Genomic DNA, 24,064 nt, shown 5'->3' with positions numbered 1-24,064 from the left:
GTTAACAAAGATCACACATAGCTCCTAAGGAGAGCAGTATAGTAGGTCAACTGAAGGATTTAGATGTCAAATAGAGAAGTTACACTGCCTGGCCAAAAAAAAAGTCGACAAAGGTTACACACTAATATTTCGTTGGACCGCCTTTAGCTTTGATTACGGCACACATTCGCTGTGGCATTGTTTCGGTAAGCTTCTGCAGTGTCACAAGATTTATTTTCACCCAGTGTTGCATTAATTTCCACCAAGATCTTGCATTGATGATGGCAGAGTCTGACCGCTGCGCAAAGCCTTCTCCAGCACATCCCAAAGATTCTCAATGAGGTTAAGGTCTGTGGTGCCCAATCCATGTGTGAGAATTATGTCTCATGCTCCCTGAACCACTCTTTCACAATGCAAGCCCGATGAATCCTGGCATTGTCATCTTGGAATATGCCCGTGCCATCAGGAAAGAAAAAAGTCCATTGATGGAATAACCTGGTCATTCAGTATATTCAGGTAGTCAGCTGACCTCATTCTTTGAACACATACTGTTGTTGAACCCAGACCTGACCACCTGCAGCAACCCCAGATCATAGCACTGCCCCACAGGCTGGTACAGTAGGCACCATGCATGATGGGTCCATCACTCTGGAACAGGGTAAATCTGGACTTATCAGACCATATGACCTTCTTCCATTGCTCCAGAGTCCAATCTTTATGCTCCCTAGCAAACTGAAGCCTTTTTTTCAAGTTAGCCTCACTGATTAGTGGTTTTCTTTAGGCTTCACAACTGTTCAGTCCCAATCCCTTGAGTTCCCTTCGCATTGTGCGTATGGAAATGCTCTTACTTTCACTACTAAACAGCCCGGAGTTCTACTGTTGTTTGTCTTCGATTTGATTTCACCAAACGTTTAAGTGATTACCGATCACAATCATTCAGGATTTTTTTCTGGCCACATTTCTTCCTCGAAGACGATGGGTCCCCACTATCCTTCCAGTTTTTAATAATGTGTTGGACAGTTCTTAACCCAATTTTGGTAGTTTCTGCAATATCCTTGTTTTCTCTGCTTGATGCATGCCAATGATTTGACCCTTCTGAAACAGACTGACATCATTTCCACGACCGTGGGATGTGTCTTTAGACATGGTTGTTTAAGAAATGAGAAGCAACTCATTGCATCAGTTGGGGTTAAATAACTTGTTGCCAGCTGAAAAACAATCACCCATGCAGTAATTATCCAACTATTTTCTTAGTTAAATCCAGGTAGCGACTTTTTTCTTTGGCCAGGCAGTGTATAATTTAATAACTCAAAAACAAGAAATGCAATCAGATACAGCCTCTTTTACACAGGTCTAAACTTTTACATAGGGTCATTAGTTGCTTCAATTTAAGCTCAAGTTAAACTCTAAACTGTCAGTATTTATTAAACATACAAAAGTGGAAAAGCTCTTTTTGGCAAATTACACTGCACTGCAAAGTACACCTTCATTATTGTAATAGAGGGTGTAATAAGAGGGAAAGTGAAAGCCTGGTGCTGCTGGTCAAATGCACTAAAGTCAAAAGCCTCTTCTCTCTTAAAAACATATGGAAGCGCAACTTAAATTTGCAAATCTGCATTTAAATAAAGCTCAACACTTCTGGAACAATGTCCTTTGGACAGATGAGGCCAAAGTAGAGACATTTAGCCATATTGAACAAAACCATGTTTGGAGTAAAAACTGCATATCAGCACAAACAGCTGTCAAGCACAGTGGTGGAGGGATGATGGTTTGGGCTTGTTTTGCAGCTACAGGACTTGGGCACCCTGCAATCATTGAGTGAACTCATCTGTATATCAAAGTCAAATGAGAGGCTATCTCTCTGAGAACTGAAGCTTGATCCTAACAGGGTCATCGACATGACAATGGTCCCAAACACAGCAGCTAATCTTCAACAGAAGGTAAAAAAAAAGGTTGCAAAGGCCTAGTAAAAGCCCAAACCTCAACTTGATTGCTGTGGTAGAACCTTCAGAAAGCTGTGCAGAAACAAATGTCTGCAAACCTCAACAAACTGAAACAATGCTGGAAGGAATTATAGGCAATAATACCACTACAATGATGTGAAATACAAATGAAGTCACGCAGAGAAAATTTGCTGGGAGTTATTTCTGCTGAAGAATGTTCAACAAGCTGCATTTTGTTTAATAATTGGCAGAAAAGTATCTGTTGTGTTTCTTTTTTATTTCAGGTTTAAATAATTTTAAAATCCAGGTAAACACTGGATCAGTTTTATTATTTCCTATTATCTAAAATTTAAGAATTAAAAGAAGGTGTAATTTTTTCTGTCATGACTGTTTTCTAGATTTATTTGTTTCATATTGACCCATGTTGGATGGTAATTCGTATTTTGCATCAGAACTACTGAGTCATGAACGTTGCAAAATGATTCCAGCTGTAAACACTTTGTTTGATCCAAAGTGGCCAAAAGCAGCACACTTAGATCTTGAGACCAGTTTTACCAGCAGGCACTATGAGTCGGTGCTGAAACGGCTTCTGAATAACGTACAACGTTATCCTCTAAAGCGTCTTTTTATACAGGAAAGCATCATTAATAGGCTAATGGCTGCTGATGTGTTTGCAACCAGAATGTCTTCGAATAGCTTTGTGACTTATCCCTGCTTTAATCCTTCTATAACTTTAAATTATTTCACACCAGTTCATATATATATATCTTGAACCAGATACTTCTCTTGGTCATGGAGCCAAAAACATGATGCACCACTCATGTCTGTCAGTGAAGCACAGTGTCTAAAAGATAACGCTGCTGTAAAAAGACTGTCTGCAGGTCCCAGTGATATGGACTGACACTGTGGGCAGGAGTTAAGCCAGATAGGCATAATGAAGGCAGAGCAAGAACTCACTTTCCCACATAAAAAGGTTTAATAAAAAACTATTAAAAAAAATGAGTCCTCTCACATTAATCACACCAAATATCTTACAGTTTATAATTATCATTTTTCTAAATGATAATTAATAAATTGTACTTCTCAGTATGTAGTCTGGTAAAGTGGATTCAAGCTGTAATCTCTTAGAACAACAGTTTGTTCACCACAAGCACAAACTTTGACTACAGTGGATAAATCCTGAAGAGTAGGGCTGCATGGCATTAGGAAACTAGATTATGATATTATTGTTCCCAACTCCCTCAGCATTGGACCTTCAGCATTGGACTCTATCATCTATATCAGAAGTGGGCATCTACTCCAATTAGACCCCATCCAACAGGCTGAATGTCTTAATGGCAATAAAAGTTTGCATTTATGAAAATTTTAAATAAAAACCAACAGATGTAGTATTCCAACATCAATATTAATGTTCATTCTGATATTGTGATGACAATTTATTGTGGAGGCCTTGTTTAGAAGTCCTTTGTATCATTAAAAGCTCAGCATCTTTATCAATGTCTGTGTCAGACACCATGTCTCAAACTAAAAGGATGCTAATGTAGCTAAACAGAGAAAACAACAGCAGTTGTCCACAAAATAAAAACTGGATTTTCAAAATAAAAGCAATATATACCTTTTTAGGCGTTATTTCTATTTCTCCACTTTAAAACTGTGCAACAGCTACCAACAGTTTTAATTAGCAATCCATAGATGAATACAATAATTGTCTTTGTTGTTGCTTATGTAAAATGACTATTTAGTGATGCTGTGTTGTTCAACCACTAAAACTAATACCAAAGATGATGCATGCTTCCTTGAAATATAACCTGCAAAGAGGATGTGTTAAAGTTGAGACAGACCTGATTGATGTTGCATGCTGAAAACCTCACAAGCAAATCAAAAAGAAAAACACAACAAAATCAGTCAGGATCCAAGCTTGGTAGGCTGCAGCCAGAATATCCCAAGGGTTAATAAGTCAAATTAATTAAATGTGATTAAAAGCCTAAACACTGTTAATGTATTGCACTCAGTGTTGACAAGCGTCAGTTAAGCTGGGTTGGGATAAGAATCTGGTTAGAAGAGGATTTTTAAACCGGTTCAAAATGAACCCAAATATGAGATTCATTTTGAGCCAGCGGTTACCTTTCTGGTTACAAACTGACAAGCACTGATACCCATCATCCTCATCTGGCAGAGTGTGGCACTCCACAGGGAGGTGACCCTCATTCAGGAGCGCCCAGCAACTGTCCCGTAACACTTCGCAGAACCGTCGGCAAGGCAACATGGGTGGCACAACCACAGGGCCACACTTTGGTACCAAGAGAAGGCAGAGAAACCACTCCACACCATGGTGGCAACGTGACCGCAGCAGCCATTCCCACTCATTCAGGAGTGCTCGGACTTCCTCCACACTGCTGTGGTTGAAGTAATTGGGTAAAGCAAAATTTTCCCCCAGCATTGAGGAGCAGAAAGGCAGAGCAGAATCTAGCTTCAAGCAATGCAAAGAATCAATGGGAAGCGCTAATTTAGCTACTTCTGTGTGGGTTTCAGCTGGTGCCTCAACACCTACGGCTGTCTGGCTAAGTTGTTGTTCCCTTACTGATGGCTGAGTAGCACCTAAAACATGTAGAGTTTGAGCTAAAACTAAGTCTTGCCTGGATATTACAGGTTGAGTGGCTGTTGTAGGTACATCAGGGTCTGATTTGTTGTTGTCTATCTCTGGTTGTGGGGTTTGAGCTTTTTGTGTTGGAGAAAAAGTCTGGTTAGGAAATTGGTGTTGACTTGTCTGTAGAAACTGAACTGAAGTGACTGATTCATTAGCAGCAGTTGGTAACTGAATGGCTTTTACTTCCTCAACAGTAGTCTGTAAAAAGTTGCCAATTAATACACTAGTTAGTAAATCTTGATTTTCATAAGAAGACATGAACAAGTTATTCCCACTAACACCAGTGATTCTGCTTTCTTTGTTTTGGGCTGTTTCAAGAAGAGAAGAAAGACTCTGATTGAGAGGCTCTAATTTCTGGTTTCTTTGATAAATTGTTAAACCTTCCTCATGAACATTGAGTTTTTTAGATTTCAAACTGCCTCTACTAACAACACGTCCATTTTTATTTACTATAACATCTTCCTTTTCAAGCTGAGAACTTGTTAGAAAAACAAATTTGGAGCCGGACAAAAGGCCAGATCCAGAGTCCCAATCAGAGTCAGAGCTGGATTTAAGACTTAACCCTAAATGATCAGATTCTTCAGAACCCACACCCTTTAAAGAAGATGTGTCATTACCAGGTTTACTTCTGTGTGATGACATTCCTGCAGTAGCCTTTTCTGCTCCATGTCTCCTCTCTGGTTGTGTTGAAGGAATTACAGTCGTCAGTTGAGGACCTTCAGTAGTCTCATCCCAGGTCTGCCCAACCTTTTGGATCACATTTCCCTCATCAATAATCTCTGTTCCAACTGTGGTGCTACTTTCAGATGGTGGCTCTCCACTATCTGCCACACTACCAGATCCCTCCAGTTCTAACCACGGAGCCAATGTTGTACCAGTCCCACTCCAGGACCAGAACCAAGCCTTGGAGTAGACCACACACAGGGTCAGAAGAGACAAAATTTTAAACCAGGTCCTCATTATGGTCACAGTGTCCAACCACGTGCACCAGATTAATCAGGTTTCCAGAGCAAACTATGACATGTCCATTCAACACTCCTTCCCTTCGCTCTGTAACCACACACCATCCAGCAAACGCACGGACAGCAAAAGTGAAGAGGAGGACGTCCATTCAGAAGAGTCAAGAGAGTGGAGCAGCAGCAGGGGGAGGAGGTGTGCTCCGTATTGGCTGCCCCAGCAGTATTTATGCTGCTAACCCCTCCTCCTCCTTTTGTGGCAGCAGTGAAAAGCGATCTCTCCCGCAGTCATACCTCAGAATTACAGCAGCTTGCCTTTTCAGTTTACAACACTGATGCTTTCACGGGCTAAAGAGATGGGCAATTTGTTGCCCCCGACCGGCCATCTTTGTTAAATTATGTTAATTAGAAAACTATGGATATATGCTTATGCTAAATCAGGTTTTCAACAGAAGTTATTACATTATAGAATGTGAGGACAGTTTGAAACCAGACAACACTGTGCCCAAGCCCTGCCAATAGAATAGAATAAAGCGGCAAATAATTATTTGCCAACTGTTTCTGCAGCGATGCATTCAAATGTTCAAATATACAAGAAAACTTGATATAATCATCTTTAGTATTATATTAACAAGGTATAATCTGTACAAAGAAATTATTCATGCAGAAACGTAGAGCTTCGATGTTCAGTAGAAAAAAGATGTTTTAAACCAGCACTAATTTCTGTATATTTCCATCCCAGCAGCCCAGTCTTCCTGTAATATTTTAAAGCAGTCTCGATCAACAGTTTTTCAGGCTTTCTGAAGAAGGTTTTTGGACTTTGACAGATTTTCTTCTTTCCTGACTCTGGTAAATAAAAAAAGAGCCACAGATTAAAACTCTTCCAAGCAGATGAACATTATGTGAAAGTCAAATTTTTCATAAACAAGAAGGAAGACAGAAAAAAACTGAAATATGATTTTTAAAAATTGTTTAAGATCATCTTTATCTGAAATGCTCTGTTAGTTTGACACCTTCCAAAATGTTCCACTTTTGTCTTGTCAGTCCAAGCATTATTTTCCCAAAAGCCTTGTGGATCAGCAAAATGTTTTTTGCTAAAGGGGAGCCCGACCTGGTTCTTTGTGGTTAGCAGACGTTTTGGCCATTATACTCTCACATGGTACCATTTTTGTCCAGTCTCTCTTTCTTATTTCTAAATCATAAACTCTGACCTTAACTGAGGAAAGAGAGATCTGTTTTGCTTAAGATAATGTTTTGGGTTCTTCTATGACCTTGATGCTCTCTTGAAATAATTTTGGTAGGCTGGCCACTCATAGGAAGGTATTCCGCTGTTCAGTATTTTCTCCATGTCTAGATAATGGTTCTCACTGTGGTTCTCCGCAGTCCCGAAGCCTTAGAAATGGCTTTGTTGGGCACAGCACTAGTGGTGAAGGGGGTTAAGCATGCAACCCATATACGGAGGCTATAGTCCTCGAAGTGGGCACCCTGGGTTTGAATACTGGGAAAAATAAAGGCCACTAGTGCTGCAAATAATTTTATGTCTTGGGCTGCACCCTCCCCTGGATGAGCTTAGGCCCCCTATCAAATGTGGGTCCTATTTCCTTCTATCTTTCGGTTACATTGCTGTTGTTATATATGAGTTTCTGCAGGTGTAGAAGCAGTCTTCTAGGGTGTCATCTTGTATTCTCTTCACCCTTCTTTCTCTCCTCTATTCTTCTCTCCTTCTTTTTTGCCCCACCTCTCTCTCTCTCTCTTGCTTCTTTTTTTTTCTTTTTCTTTTCGTCTCTGTGTCCATAGCAAATAACATAATCCCAAAGCAGTTTCTAATAAAGTTTTTCTAATAAAGTTTTTTATAAAATCAGGTGGAGCATTATAGCGTTAACCATAATGCTCCACTTGTGAAAGTAAATCTTTTGGGCTTCTTCTCTTCTGCCAGACAGGACATGGAAAAAAAATAAGAAATGGCTTTGTAACCCTTTCTAGGCTGATTTCTTATCTGATCTTGGATGATGTGTTGATTTTTGAGAGCATTTAATTTACTTCATGTTTTCAGACAGGTTCTATTATGGTGATTCCCAGTTTTGGCAGTAATCAGACCTGAAATTGAACCAGAAATCTAAGGGGCAATTACTTTCTAACAAAATCAACATTTTTGAAAACAGCTTTTTGAATTTTTTTAGGTTGTCCTTGTCAGACTTTAAAAAAAAACTGTTTGATGATCTGAAACATTTAGGAGTGACAGAAAAGCAAAGATAACAAAGAAGAAATCTGTCAAATGGTGATCTCTTAAAATGGTCTGGTACTGGACTTGAAATGTGTAAACAAGCTGCCTAAATGTAAAGAAGAACTTTGAAATTTATTCACAAAGTTTGAACTTTTGTTCTATAGTTATTTAAAGGATTACCGTAAAGGACAATTTAGAGGAATGAAGACCAGGACTGTATACAAAAGAACTATTCCTCTATCATGTCACACGTATTGTTCAATTTGGCTTTAAAAGTCTGTTTCAGTAACCTGTGATTCCACAGTAATCCAGGCTTCAGCTTCTTGCCCAGACTGGTATCTTATACCGCCTGTGGGTTTGGTTGACAGAGACCCTCCACAGCTACTAATGGCAGCTCAGTGATAAAAGCAAAGAGAAGTCTGTCTTTTCCTCAGAGTAGTGGGCTTTCAAAGAAATGAGGGTTTATGCCGCATGCTCTAAGATAAGTCGTTGATAGAAAAGAAGTCAACTCTTTAAAGCTGTTGAAGCTTTTGGATTCCTATGCAGAGATGTTTTCATGTCATTGTGACAACTTAAGGTCTCTTTCATTGCCTGGGGTCAGGAATGAGCCAAGTGACCCCAGTCGGTGTCTGCAAGGATGTTACTTTTGTGGCTAAATAAAAGTAGGTGGGAATTAGGTAATTGAAGGTGGGAACTGGTTAATTGTGATGGACCAAATGTTTTTTATTTTGCACCTTAAAGAAAGTAAGAAAGTCCCTGAAAGGCTAACTCAAAGATTAAAAACTGAAGCTGTCTGAGTGGCAGATAGTTGCATGTGAGAATGATCTTGGTTTTGTAAAACTTCATGGTTGGCCCTCTGGGCAAGTAAGATCCAACGCTCTGAAACAGCCAATCACTCATTCTAAAACTGTCAAAAAGGGACAATTTGATTACAACTAAGGAAACAATGACAACTCTATGAGGGAAAATAACTTTCTCAAAAAATACATTTGAATAAGAAAGCATTACAAGACATTTCAAGGCCCATTTAAAGATCACTGTTAACTTTGGATGGCAATTGCTTTCAGCTCTTTTTTTCTGTTTCTGGTTAACTTACATAAAATCAAGATGTCTTGATTTGGGTAAAGAAAAGGTTTCAGTCAAGTTAGGCTAAAACTCAGACAAAACTCTGGCTCATTGGAAAACAATGCTTGAAAGTCAATTGAAATCAATTGGCCTCAGTCCAGCTAAAGAAACTGATTTCGAGAATCAAATGTTATTTGACCTTTTGAAAAAAGACAACAGATAACTTTTGATAAATATCTACTAAAGGAGAGTAGTTGCCACTTTTAAAGAATCACCATTTTATTTCTAGTTTTAGGGTTTAAAATAAAGAAAAATATAACATTTTTGCAAAAAGAGGATGGATAGAATTTCTTCTATGGGAGGTTGATATTTGTGGTGAATTAAGTAAAAGAGTAGCACATAGTTTCCAAAATACGAACAAGAGAAACTGATCTGGAGCCATGCTGGGGGGACGAGGGGAGCTGAAGACCTGAAGGTGGCTTTTTTGACTCTAATGGCATCAGCTATCTTCTATGGGGTTTTCTGTTGGCGCAGCAGTTTATCTACAGCTGAGAGGAAGTGGTTAGATAAGCTGATTAGGAAAGCCAGCTCTGTCCTAGGATGCCCCCTCGACCCAGTGCAGGTGGTGGGAGACAGAAGAACTCTGGCAAAATACCATCTTTATTGGACAACGTCTCCCACCCCACTGTTGGAGAATGTCTCCCACCTCAATGTGGGACAACGTCTCCCATTCCACTGTTGGACAACATCTCCCAGCCCACTGTGGGATGTCTCCCAGCCCACTGTGGGACAACGTCTCCCACCACACTGTTGGAGAATGTATCCCACCTCAATGTGGGACAACGTCTCCCAGCCCACTGTTGGACAATTTCTCCCAGCCCAACATGGGACAACGTCTCCCATTCCACTGTTGGACAACATCTCCCGGCCCACTGTGGGACAACCTCTCCCACCCCACATTTGGACAACATCTCCCGGCCCACTGTGGGACGTCTCCCACCCCACTGTGGGACAACGTCTCCCAGCCCACTGTTGGAGAATGTCTCCCACCCCACTGTGGGACAACATCTCCCACCATACTGTGGGACAACGTCTCCCACCCCACTGTGGGACTACGTCTCCCAGCCCACTGTTGGAAAATGTCTCCCACCTCAATGTGGGACAACGTCTCCCAGCCCACTGTGGGACGTCTCCCACCCCAATGTGGGACAACATCTCCCACCCCACTGTTGGACAACATCTCCCAGCCCACTGTGGGATGTCTCCAGGCCCACTGTGGGACAACGTCTCCCCCCCCACTGTTGGACAATGTCTCCCACCCCACTGTGGGACAACGTCTCCCACCCCACTGTGGGACAACGTCTCCCACACCACTGTGGGACAACGTCTCCCACCACACTGTGGGACAATGTCTCCCACTTTTGGAGAGCGTCTCCCACCCCACTGCGGGACAACATCTCCCAGCCCACTGTTGGAGAATGTCTCTCACCCCACTGTTGGACAACGTCTCCCACCACACTGTGGGACAACGTCTCCCACCCCACTGTTGAAGAACATCTCCCACCACACTGTGGGACAATGTCTCCCACCCCACTGTGGGACAACGTCTCTCACCCCACTGTTGGAGAACATCTCCCACCCCACTGCGGGACAACTTCTCCCAGCCGACTGTTGGAGAATGTCTCCCAGCCCACTGTTGGAGAATGTCTCTCACCACACTGTTGGACAAAGTTTCCCAGCCCACTGTTGGAGAATGTCTCTCACCCCACTGTTGGACAAAGTCTCTCACCCCACTGTTGGAGAACATCTCCCACCCCACTGCGGGACAACGTCTCCCAGCCGACTGTTGGAGAATGTCTCCCAGCCCACTGTTGGAGAATGTCTCTCACCCCATTGTTGGACAAAGTCTCCCACCCCACTGTGGGACAACGTCTCCCACCACACTGTGGGACAATGTCTCCCACCCCACTGTGGGACAACGTCTCCCACCCCACTGTGGGACAACGTCTCCCACCCCACTGTTGGAGAACATCTCCCACCCCACTGCGGGACAACGTCTCCCAGCCGACTGTTGGAGAATGTCTCCCACCCCACTGTGGGACAACGTCTCCCACCACACAGTGGGACAACGTCTCCCACCCCACTGTTGGAGAACATCTCCCACCCCACTGCAGGACAACGTCTCCCAGCCCACTGTGGGAGAATGTCTCCCAGCCCACTGTGGGACAATGTCTCCCACTTTTGGAGAGCGTCTCCCACCCCACTGCGGGACAACATCTCCCAGCCCACTGTTGGAGAATGTCTCTCACCCCACAGTTGGACAAAGTCTGCCAGCCCACTGTTGGAGAATGTCTCCCACCCCACTGTGGGACAACGTCTCCCACCACACTGTGGGACAACGTCTCCCACCCCACTGTTGGAGAACATCTCCCACCCCACTGCAGGACAACGTCTCCCAGCCCACTGTTGGAGAATGTCTCCCACCACACTGTGGGGCAATGTCTCCCACTTTTGGAGAGCGTCTTCCACCCCACTGCGGGACAACATCTCCCAGCCCACTGTTGGAGAATGTCTCCCACCCCACTGTGGGACAACGTCTCCCACCACACTGTGGGACAATGTCTCCCACCCCACTGTGGGACAACGTCTCTCACCCCACTGTTGGAGAACATCTCCCACCCCACTGCGGGACAACATCTCTCACCCCACTGTTGGACAAAGTCTCCCAGCCCACTGTGGGACAACGTCTCCCACCACACTGTGGGACAATGTCTCCCACCCCACTGTGGGACAATGTCTCCCACCCCACTGTGGGACAACGTCTCCCAGACGACTGTTGGAGAATGTCTCCCACCCCACTGTGGTACAACGTCTCCCAGCCCACTGTTGGAGAATGTCTCTCACCCCACTGTTGGACAAAGTCTCCCAGCCCACTGTTGGAGAATGTCTCCCACCCCACTGTGGGACAACGTCTCCCACCCCACTGTTGGAGAATGTCTCCCGGCCCACTGTTGGAGAATGTCTCCCACCTCAATGTGGGACAACGTCTCCCAGCCCACTGTTGGACAATTTCTCCCAGCCCAACGTGGGACAACGTCTCCCATTCCACTGTTGGACAACATCTCCCACCACACTGTGGGACAACGTCTCCCACCCCACTGTGGGACAACATCTTCCAGCCCACTGTTGGACAACTTCTCCCAGCCCACTGTGGGACAACTTCTCCCATCCCGCTGTTGGACAACGTCTTCCACCCCACTGTGGGACAACATCCCCCCCCCCCACTGTTGGACAATGTCTCCCACCACACTGTGGGACAACGTCTCCCACCCCACTGTGGGACAACGTCTCCCAGCCCACTGTTGGAGAATGTCTCCCACCCCACTGTGGGACAACATCTCCCACCACACTGTGGGACAACATCTCCCACCCCACTGTGGGACAACGTCTCCCAGCCCACTGTTGGAGAATGTCTTCCACCTCAATGTGGGACAACATCTCCCACCCCACTGTTGGACAACATCTCCCAGCCCACTGTGGGATGTCTCCCAGCCCACTGTGGGACAACGTCTCCCCCCCCACTGTTGGACAATGTCTCCCACCCCACTGTGGGACAACATCTCCCACCACACTGTGGGACAACGTCTCCCACCCCACTGTGGGACAACGTCTCCCAGCCCACTGTTGGAGAATATCTCTCACCCCACTGTTGGACAAAGTCTCCCAGCCCACTGTTGGAGAATGTCTCCCACCCCACTGTGGGACAATGTCTCCCACCACACTGTGGGACAATGTCTCCCACCCCACTGTGGGACAACGTCTCCCATCCCACTGTGGGACAACGTCTCCCACCCCACTTTTGGAGAACATCTCTCACCCCACTGCGGGACAACGTCTCCCAGCCGACTGTTGGAGAATGTCTCCCACCCCACTGTTGGACAACGTCTCCCAGCCCACTGTTGGAGAATGTCTCTCACCCCACTGTTGGACAAAGTCTCCCAGCCCACTGTTGGAGAATGTCTCCCACCCCACTGTGGGACAACGTCTCCCACCACACTGTGGGACAACGTCTCCCACCCCACTGTTGGAGAACATCTCCCACCCCACTGCAGGACAACGTCTCCCAGCCCACTGTTGGAGAATGTCTCCCAGCCCACTGTGGGACAACGTCTCCCACCACACTGTGGGACAATGTCTCCCACTTTTGGAGAGCGTCTCCCACCCCACTGCGGGACAACATCTCCCAGCCCACTGTTGGAGAATGTCTCTCACCCCACTGTTGGACAAAGTCTCCCAGCCCAATGTTGGAGAATGTCTCCCACCCCACTGTGGGACAACGTCTCCCACCACACTGCAGGACAATGTCTCCCAGCCCACTGTTGGAGAATGTCTCCCACCCCACTGTGGGACAATGTCTCCCACCACACTGTGGGGCAATGTCTCCCACTTTTGGAGAGCGTCTTCCACCCCACTGCGGGACAACGACAACATCTACCACCACATGCACAAAGCTGTTGCAGAACTGGAGAGCTCCGTCATTGACAGACAGCTGCATCTTAGGTGCACAAAGGAGTGTTATCTTGGGTCCTTCCTCCCAGCAGCTCTTAGACTTTATAACTATCATGGCTCCCAACAAACTCAGTGTTTACATCAATTTCTTGTAATTAGTCTGTTGTTTTTATCCACAAATATAAATGCACATGCTGTACATGTTTTACATTATCCAACATTTCTTTTAATCTGAGTATGCCTTTTTTTGAATAACTATATGATATTTTTTTTCTTATGTTGTAAATCTGCCTTCATTGTACAGTCTCTTATTTCTGCTTTCTGTTTTTATATTGTCTACCTTTGTCTGAATCTGCATGCTTCTATTTGCTTGTCACTTTTCTTCCGGTACACCTGAATTTTCCTACTGAGGGACAATAATGGTTATTTCTATTCTATTCTATTCTATTCTATTCTATTCTATTCTATTCTATTCTAAATGTATAACAATAAAGACAGAAGTGACTTAGCAGCAGTGATTAATAATTACTGGCAGGTGTCAACTGGTTTATTCCCACCCTAATGCCTCATCCAATTTAAAAACATGAACATCTTTGTTCCATCCTTTCTATCCAATGTGGTGAGTCTTGTCAGAATAATTTAGATTGTTCACTCAGTGTTTTTTTTTTTTTGCCCTACAATCCGGTTATCAAACAATTTAATGCAGCCAAAACAGAGGAAATCAGGAACATAGTTATTCCAAGAATAACGGTAAACCAACCTGTTAATGCAGTGATGACAGGAAAAGAACTTAAGTTTTCATACTTATTTGAAAGGAAGGAAATTTGGCCAAACAGCTATTGTCAACTTGTCAAAAGTATTTAGCAAATGTTTGCTTGTCTGCGGTAATTGCAGTTTGGGAAGAAAAACTAACTACTCAAAAACAAAAATTACATCCTAAGGCGTTTGTACAGCTTCAGACTGAATCTTTAAGCATGTGTAATCTCCAGACATCAAACACGAAACATGCTTTAAACATTTGTCTGAAATTATGTGTGGCTGTTTTTATTATTTCTTTCATCTCTACTTCTGCTAATAAAGAGTCTCCATGAGACATGAAGAAGAAACGGCTGGAAGACTTCCTGTTTCAAAGAGTGCTGTCGAAATGTTAATTACAGGATGAAGGGTTCAAAAGTTTGCACTGTGATGAAGGCTGAATAAAAGAATGAGACAATCTAAAACCTAAAGCTTTCTAGACCAGAGCAGGTGAAACATAAAAAACGTGTTCATTATTAATTAGAATATTATCTTTCTAAGAGTTGGTCATACACATAAGATGATGAGTTTACATGTACAGTTAGAATATAGCATTTGTTTACAGGCTTTGAGGATGTTTCCTTTTGCTCAGCTTACAACTTCTGTCGAAGTGTTGCCTGCTGACAACCCTTTTCATTTCTTGCCCTGCAGTATCGACCAAGATGACCTGAAGACCCTTTTCCAGACCCAGTGTAAACAATACATGTTCTGGTTTATTTTTGACATTGTAGCACAGTCTTCCTACAGTGTAAACGGCAACTTTATGACTGTGCATCCTCTTTTAGGCATTACACTTGCCCCCTTTCCTGCCCTAAAAGGACAAAGTTAACAACAGTCTGCCACATTTATGTACTGCACAGACCTTTTGTTAAAGAAAAAAATAAAACCAGTCAAATAAAGCCCACAGACAAATGTTGAAGACCTTCAGAAAGCCTTAAGCAGTATTGATCAAGACCACTTTAACAGATTAGAATAAAGTCTGGCTCCTGAAACAGGAAAATTTGAATGAATGAGCAATGATTTAAAATGATTACTGATAGAGCCTTTTCTGTACCACCTAGTGGTAGAAAAGTTAAAAGCACAAGATGTCTGAAACAAGTACATATAAATACCTAAACTAAAACAATTTTTATGCTTAGAGTCTCTATTTTTGTTTAACTTACAGAACTCTACACAAAGTGATCAATAGCTGAAAATTACCCTGTGACACTTTTGGTAACATCTAAGAAATGTTGAGATGAGATGAAATTCCAGTCCCACCTCCTGTCTGTCCTCACAAAACACAGACAAAAGACTGGAATTCTATCCCAAAAATGAGTCTGAGGTCTGAAGTCATCCATGGGTAGTTGAATGATCGACTCACTGCAACACCAACAAAACCTCCTCAGCGAAATCCAGCAGAAGCTGATGGCATCTATTCATCTTTCCCCTTGAAAGGGGGAACTTCCTTCTGCACTGACCCCCATTCTGATATCAAATTTCAGATCCTGAGGGTTACATTTCGACACCTCTAAATTTAGCTATAGTGACTAATTCAAGACCAAAACGGTTTTAAGTAAAAAACACAATAGATAGCACAACTATACCATACAATATTACATTTTTTATATTCCATGCAACCAGGGCAGCATAGTTAAGTAAAGTATTGTTTTCAAGTTCACATCTGGCTCCAAGAACAGACATATTAAAGAACCCCTTAAGCCCTCAGGTCATAATGGATGTGATATATACACAAATAATCACACTGGTAAGAAGGTAACACCCTACATAGAGATGTATGTGTAAAAATTACTTATGTACATAGAAGGAGGGAACCTTTGCAGCAGCATGTAGAGAGCAGTGATGTACACAATTTCCACAGCCAGGAATATGTTGGAATTATGAATCTGACAATATTATTTAATATTAATATTTTAATATTTTATCAAATAATATTTGGGTCTGTTAAGGGTTGTCCTGTGAATACCAGCCCAGTAAGGCGATGGTTTTAGGACAAAATAGAAAGGTGTGAGACGAGCTCTGACATTATTGAACAGCATAAACTCTGCACATATATGGAATAAATTCACACAATTTCTTAAAATACAAGAATTTATGAACAAAAATAAGTCAACTCAAAGTCAAACATATTTCAATCAACAAACTCTTTACTTTGCTAAAACAATCTAAACTAAACTACCAAGCAGAATTAAAGAATAATGAAGATTAATGGACTATGTACAATATAAACAAGTTGATTAAAGATGATTGAAAATTATGACCAAAAACAGTGATGCAACATTACCATGCAATGTTTATGTTTGAGAACCAAGGATTATCTTGAAGAATCTGGAAGTGAAGTGAAGTTAGTCTTGGAACCAACTTAAGCAATAATCAGCAAACGTTTAGACAACCATTCACAATGTAAGATCAGATAAAATATTATTTTAATTAAATAATGTTTTAAATAATGATCTGTTGAATAAAACCAACCTTCTCAATGGTGTCTAATTAGTTGCCTTTATTTATTAAAATAATATTTAAAGAAATATTATTAAGGAAATATTTTGGAAAGAGCCAAATCTTTCTGGAGAAACGGGGCTTAATGGTGTTTACTTAGTTATCAAATCTAGTAAATGATGTTTAGGGACTATTATTTATTGCGTCTTTGCAGGGGCTTCTCTCGAACACCGTTTGCGTCTGCGGGGCTCGGAGAGAATGTCAAGCAATGCTTGGACCTTAATTACTCCGTTCATGAATGAATACCAGATACACAAACAGCAATTCATTCCTACTTAACTTTGCATATGATCGCGTGATCTTAGGACACTCTTGGATCCAGTTTGAAGAGTTTATGTCTTTTTGCCAGCAAAAGACATTAGCGCGCTGGGCCTCTCCTGACCGGTCCCACTAGAGGCCGTGTGGAAAGAGGGAGACTTGTGGGAAGGTGGGGAGTTTTATGCGGGCAGTGGCATCATGGGAAGTCCGCTGTTACCACCAATTCCTAAGTTGCTGGAAGTCAGTTAAATGCAATCTATTTTGAAAGTTCCAGAAGAGTCCATACCAGAGTTTAATGTTGAAATCCCTGGCTGTGGGTCCCAATAAATAAAACGCAAAACTCACCGGTAAACAGCCTCCAATCTCTCCTGGTATCTCTTCTTGTTAAAAACAAGATTTATTCTGGGTCATTTTAAGAAAGGAATCTTTAGGTTCCAGAAACCTACCCTGCAGGTTTTGTAAAAGTGACCTCTAAGTTCTATGAAAATAACCAGTAGGTTCTGTGAAAGTAACCTTTAGGTTCTGAATAAGATTAATAAGGTAAACTTAAAGTTCAAGTATAGCTGTTGGTAATTTCAGGATAAATTCAGGAAATGAACCTTTAAGTTCCAATAATTTAACTTATAAATGTTGTGAAAGCAGTCATGAATAAGCGAGACCCATAAACGCACCTGTGCTACAGACACTCTGCATGTCAGAGCTAAGCGGCAGGGTAAACAGCAGACTTTGGAGAACCTACAGCTGAAACACTGCTGCAGCTACTGGGCCTCCAACAGATCCAGCTTTTACCACCACCCCACCCCACTTTCCTCATCATGTTGAAAGACCCTAATTTAAACGACATCTTGTCTTCCATCTCTCAGATCAATGAGCAGTGAATGTGTGTCACTGAGTGCGTGAGACAGCTAAAGAAAGAGGCGCGGGGGGTTGTCTAACAGAATGGAGGTCACGGGGTCGCTGTTATCGCACTTGGAGGGAAAGGGTTCTTGTTTCCCACAGATGGAGACATATCAGGCCTGCAGGGGCAGGTTCTGACTGAGTAACTCTGCCTGAAGGTTGAATGCGACCTGTTTAGACATTAGGCCATAAACTGTTAAAGTTTTTTAACCAGTTAATGAAATGATGGAGAAAAGCTCACACCCATTTAACCTTTCATTTAGTCCTACAGAACATCATTATGGTAACCTTAGTTTAAGAGAGAAATAAAATTGCATTAAGTATTTTTTTCTGAATAACTTTCATGCCATGGCAGAAAAGTACAAAGACATTTTTACCAGTTTTGTGTTTACAGTGTTAATATAAACTCTTATCTGCTGGTGGAAACCAGACAGGGAACTCATTAATTTCATTACTCTCCATAAAAATTGGGATATTTACCACTTTGAATGTTACCCTTCCTTCTCCCCAGTCTTCAATGCAGAAAGGCATTGAAACTAACCCATGGGTTTCAGGTGTTATTTTGGTTAAATCTTCCCACAAACATGTCTCCAACAGCACTGATTTGTTATTGCCCCATTTTTGGTTTCTAAATTTTCCAACAATCTTGATTATGAACAAGTCAGGAGTGCAGGTAGCCCACTCTAGTAGCTGTATCCTTCTGTCACCTGTAGATGGAAATGCTCATCGGTCTGAGCTGTAGCTGTACACTCTAGGGTACAGCTACTAGAGTGGGCTACCTGCTACTAGAGTGGGCATGTCTTCCTCAGCCATGCCTCTGGAATGTGGTTTTCATTGTCTTGGTGAAAAATGTACTGACATTTAATTCATGGAGCATGAAACCTGATGTTTTTTCATGAGTTTGAACTTTTATGGTGTAAACCCGAGCAATGAAACTGAATCACATTTAGTCTCATATAATAACATAACACATCTCAACAAATGATGGAAACAACCTCAGTCAGATGGAAACTGTGAAACTTCCTCTGTTTCTGTCACCTGTAGATGGAAATGCTCATCGGTCTGAGTGCTGAGGAGCAAAAAATGCTTGTAAATTATCCAAGGGGCCTTTTCATTCTCACTGAAAGAGAAAACTGTGTCAGATCTGCAGATTAATTCCAGACAAGTCAGGTTTGATGATTCCTTAGTTGGACAAGCTAGAGACAATCACACATGTCCAGGAATAGCTGCTTAAGTTGTGCATAATTATGTAACAATTGCAGCTTTGGTACAGCTGGATGACTATGCCAATGAAAGAAGTCAGAGATCGTACTGATCAGCTGGTACATGGTGATGCATGGCTTATTAGCCAATTTATTGCCCAGGGCAATTATTTTGGAGCGCTGCACGGAGCTGGCTTCAGTGTTACAGAGGGAAACCAGGAGGAACTGTGTGTCGCTGGTGCCAGTTCCAGTTCTCACTACACTGGCGCTTTTCAGAGGGAGCTTTAATTAATCTAATTATAATAGTTGTGTTTGGAACTAACCTCAAGGCTCCATGTGCAATGGTTGGCTTCTAGATAATTTTCTATTGTTTTTATGTGATGTCCTGAGTTGTTTTAAAGATTTAAAGTTCTTCACATAGGGTGTGTGGTGACAGTCTTCCTAATATAAATGTTTTAGGCACCTTCACCTCATTACAATGATCAGCATTAAGCTATGAATGAGCTGAGTGCAGCTGCCAGATGGCACTGTGTGGATTTGATGCAGACATTGTAGAACTAAACGTGTTCGAGTCGACAAACGTTTTATTTTCAGTCGGGTTTGAGTCATTGATGTTGTTCAAGTAGTTGTTGGTTTGCTGTAACTCACTACAAACATCCCTCGATGCCTTCCGGTTATTTATACTACGTTGCATATGTGTTTATGGTCGGAGAGTTGAGAGTTAAAATTAATCATGCAATATCTTTAAGTTTGCAATTAATAAAACAAAAAATTCTGATTTGTAATGAAAGTTTTGCAAGCAAGTATCCAAGAATTGCAGCAGATAACTAATCTCAAAGTCTACATGCATTTTTAAAAATGCACCAAAATGCATCTGTTGCTTCCAGACTGCTCAGCTCCATCATTCAACTGACTGGCTCAGGATCCTGCAGAAAGACACAGGCAGACAGATTGAGCCCTGCAGGGTTCCTCCCAGTCCTGCTCAGGCAAGCAGAAAAAGCTTGGCTGTCACTCTCTATGAGACACATTCCTTAACAACAGGGGAAAATGTAGCCTGCGGTGCCTAAACAAAGATACAGAATCAAGAAGAGCTGGATCTGTGTTCTGCATGTGAGACAAAAGCCACGAAGTAATGTTTTACTTTTACTGCTCCAACCAAGATGTAATTTTCATTGTATACTCAAACATTTATGTATTCTGGATCAAAGCTCAGCTGGTTTTCCAAACATAAATTAAATCCTGGGAGTAAGATTAAAATGCCACAAAATCTATCGGAGGTTTTTAAGGGTTCCATGTATATTTAATATTTAATTAGACCTCAAGATTCTAGAGTGTTGTTAAAACTAACTCACATTTTTTGTTTTTGTATAAGAATATAATAATAATATACGAAGCACATGTAGGTTGCATTGAAGCTTTAAAGACAGAAAAAAGTTCCAGGCATCATCAGTCTCAGGCATCTCCTGGGGTTGCAGGATATATCCATAGTAGCAGCGAGGAATTACATTTTTTAAAAGAAAAGTAGTTTTCCTCTTCATTTGCTTAAAGGTGAGATTACCATGTGCCTCACAAGTTGCCATGTCAAGGGCTCTGTGCATCTTAGATGCACTAGTGTAGCAATCAATAAAACAACCTGTACTTTCTCAGAACCTATAGGTTACTCTTCAGAGAGTAGTTTGTACTTTTAACCTTGATCTAAAATGTGTAAATTCTAGAAAATAAACCTGTACAATCTATAAAGATAACTGGCAAGTTCCTGGTAAGTTTGGAAAAGTTACTGATAATGTCCAAAACAGCCTGTAAAATTAGGGAAACTAAACAATTAATTTGGGGAAGCTAACATGTAAATTTAGTTATAGTAACTTATAATTTCATTGAATCCAATCTGTAAAGTAAGTAAAGATTAGATGCGTGAATGTGACCAGGAAGTTTTGGGAAACTTATGTGTAAGTTTTTGAAAAATAACCAATTTATTTAAGTAAGGAGTAATGCAATAATGTAACCTGTAAGTTAGTAAAAGTAACCTGCAAATTCTAAGTTAGTTTACAAAAGTAACTTTAAGTTCTGCCCTAGTAATCTTCAAGTTCTTGGAAAATAACCTGCAAACTTAAGTTTAAGAAGGTAACCGGTAGATTCCTGTTAAGTTCAGAAAAGTAACCTAGACGTTTTGTGGAAAATTCAGAAAATTAACTTCTCTGTTTTTGGCTACAAAGAAAATTGTAAGTAAAACTGTAAGTTCTAACAAAAACCAAGAATGTAACCTGTATGTTTTGTGCAATTTAACCTGAACGTTTCAGATAGCTTCAGGAAAGCTACATGTAGGTTCCAGGAAAGCAACTTGTAAATTCAGTTGAAGTAATCTGTTAGTTTAATCTGTGGGTATAGTAAATGTAACATCTTAATTCCATGAAAGTGACTTGTAAAGTTCAGGTAGGTTCAAAAAGTAGCTTTTAAGATTAAGCAAACTAAGCTGAAAATTCAGAAAAATCTTTCTGTAAGTTCAGAGAAAGTACCCTTAAGAATAGTTTAATGAAAGTAACCTGAAGTTCCAGACTGAGCTATTTTGTTTAGATAGTGATGATTTTTTATGTTTTAGAGAAATGGTAACATGCTTCTTTTATACTCTAACCTGAAAATTATTCAGGCATTTTGTCTAATTTTAAGACTTGTTGTACAAAGAAATATGCTGAAAAGACAACAGTTAAAGGCAGCAGCAGCTATCTTTTACACACATGCTGTCCAAAAAGGACTCCCCTAATGAGCCCCTTCAGATGATCTGTAACTGTCTCAGCTGTGATTGGCCCACGCAACCTGAAAGCTGTTAAAGGATCTAATGACATCCCATTGGTGGGGACTGAAACCTCCTCCTGATTGGAGGAGACCAGCTGCACTGTCATTCTGCTACAGATAGAGCCTCACTTTGACAGTCTGACAGACACAGAGACATTATGCCTTTGTGTCTGATAACATCTCTTCGAGGTGAGATGGGCAATGGTTCCCTCTGCTGTCTATCAACAAAGCTACACTGTGGTGCAGTAAAACAAACCAGGGCAATATTTTGCCTTCATCAGCTGCGCTTGTAATGTAACCACAACAGAAACCGTTTTATGGCCCACGGTGATTAATATAACACCATTATATGTGTGGTTTTCAACACCAGGAACATAATGATAAATTAAAATAACTGCGATTAAATCAACAAATGACATAAAGCAAACCTCCCTCAGCAGGTGTTGCTCTCCTGACAAAAACACACCTGGGGAAAATCAAACACACTAATCATAAAGCCTGTCACCATCACAGAACAGCTCAGAGGAGATAAGACACAATCAGAACGATCCTGTTGGAAAATAAAAGCTCTTGTGTAGCGGTAAAGTAAGGGGGCGTCATTGTATTTAATGTTAAAGCTGGTTCTCCTTGAGTAATAAAGTCATTACAAGCTGCTTGTTCTCGACTGCAACAGAGCTCTCCACACACCTGCAGTGTTGATGTGACGGTACAAAGACAAGCCACAAACATGCGCTCACAGTGATTATGTTTCCTCACTGATAGCATGGAAACATGAAAGCTCCATGGCATTTTACAGCCCATAAAAAGTCTCCTGAGCAGACACGAGTAAACGGTGACAGGGTTTCTACACATTTTTACTCTCAGCATCCACACTTTTACAAACATCTTGGTTAATATAGTGCAGGCAGATCAGGTCCCTAAGTATCTACCCGCTCTTCATCACTGGTCTGTATGGAATGGATGGAAGGATGGAAAAACGAACTGGTATGTGTTCAATAGGTTGAACCTCTTCAGGTTTGTGAATCAGTCTGGATGTGGCTGATAAGCCAAGGCACCTTCACAGTGACCGTGTTTCAGTTAAAATCTGGGGGGGAAAAAAAACACTGCTTTGCTGAGCTGGTAATTTATATTTTTTCATATGATGTAACTTCTTGTTGAAGACTTTTCTAAGCCTGCACAAGAAGTTTCAGCTGGCTTTTCAGTCAACTGAAATGTCTTCATGGTGCAGGATGGAGGTAGGGATACATTACTAAATCTCATGTTACTCATGTTTTTATCAGTAGGGGGAGACCAAACTCCTCAGACATCCCCTGTTGGGTTACAGTGTAAAGCATTCAGGTCACTCGCAGGCTATCTGCATCTTTGAACATAACTACAGACTCTTTAATTGTGTAGCTCTTTGTTCCTACAAGAGCAGAAACACATTAGAGCACATATGCATTTTGTTTAATCACAGTCCTCCATGATTTATTCTGAAAAACTTCCACTTTCATATTTTAATTCTTTCAGGTCAAAAACTGGTCAAAAGACTAACACTATCCCTGCACCATAGTTTAGTCCTTAACCTTTAAATGTTCGAGGACACTCACAGTGAGCTTCACAGGTTAACGTGATAAAAGTTAAACAGAAAAACCCATTTCCAATAAAATCCAAGAGCATGCCTCAGAATCTGACCAACGTGCCTGCACACATTTTTGTATCAGGATCTGATAATTGAGGTTTCTCAGAGGGGCAGCCCGGCTCATGTGTAAACTTGAAGCAAAGGGTCACCGTGCTCTGACAAATCATTTACCTGTCTCCAGACCTGAAAGGCATGGAGAGAGGGACTCTCCCACTGCAGGAATCCAGACCCGGCTTGTCTAATATGGGCAGGGTTTCAGGGTCATGGAGTTGAAAATGTCCCACTCCCGTTTAGCTACACATTTACAGCGACGTACCTCTGTGGGTCGGATAAACCAGATCAGATCGTGACGCTATTTTAACTGAAAGGTTTGGAGAAAAGATTCACTGAAGCAAGTCTTCAGCAGGTCCAGGAGGCGTTCAACTAAACCTTTAAGCTTCACCAGATTTTTATAACATTCTCTTCTTTTAAACACAGACCTAAATCAACTGCAAATCTTAGCTGCTTTATAATGTGAATCTCTGATGACAGTCATGGTAAAAACAAAGTAAACTCTCTTTCTGTGCAAGGTTTCACATATCAGGGTACAACACAAAGCATGTAGTTTTTACTAGGATCTACATTTATTTAATTCTTTAGTGCACCAAAATGCACAACTTTCACATCAACATTGGTTTTT

The 24,064-nt window shown here is 41.7% G+C and overlaps 1 protein-coding gene across 3 annotated transcripts in view; it reads right to left on the bottom strand.

Annotated features, from left to right (window-relative positions):
• The window catches only part of col18a1a (collagen type XVIII alpha 1 chain a), a 104,917-nt gene that overhangs the window by 48,155 nt on the left and 32,698 nt on the right, over positions 1 to 24,064 (bottom strand). The window contains exon 1 of one of the 3 annotated variants that reach the window (XM_047370491.1): positions 5,187 to 5,645. The exons of 1 other annotated variant lie outside the window; for it this stretch is intronic. In XM_047370491.1, coding sequence (XP_047226447.1) covers positions 5,187 to 5,529 — 343 coding nt within the window. In that variant the 5' untranslated portion in view covers positions 5,530 to 5,645. Of the gene's footprint in view, positions 1 to 5,186; positions 5,646 to 24,064 lie in introns of those variants that run through there. One more of the 3 variants, XM_047370490.1, reaches the window with a different exon arrangement.

Source organism: Girardinichthys multiradiatus, chromosome 7 (assembly GCF_021462225.1).
Source record: "Girardinichthys multiradiatus isolate DD_20200921_A chromosome 7, DD_fGirMul_XY1, whole genome shotgun sequence".
Classification (NCBI taxonomy): Eukaryota; Metazoa; Chordata; class Actinopteri; order Cyprinodontiformes; family Goodeidae; genus Girardinichthys; species Girardinichthys multiradiatus.
This window is presented reverse-complemented; position numbering and strand designations above follow the sequence as displayed.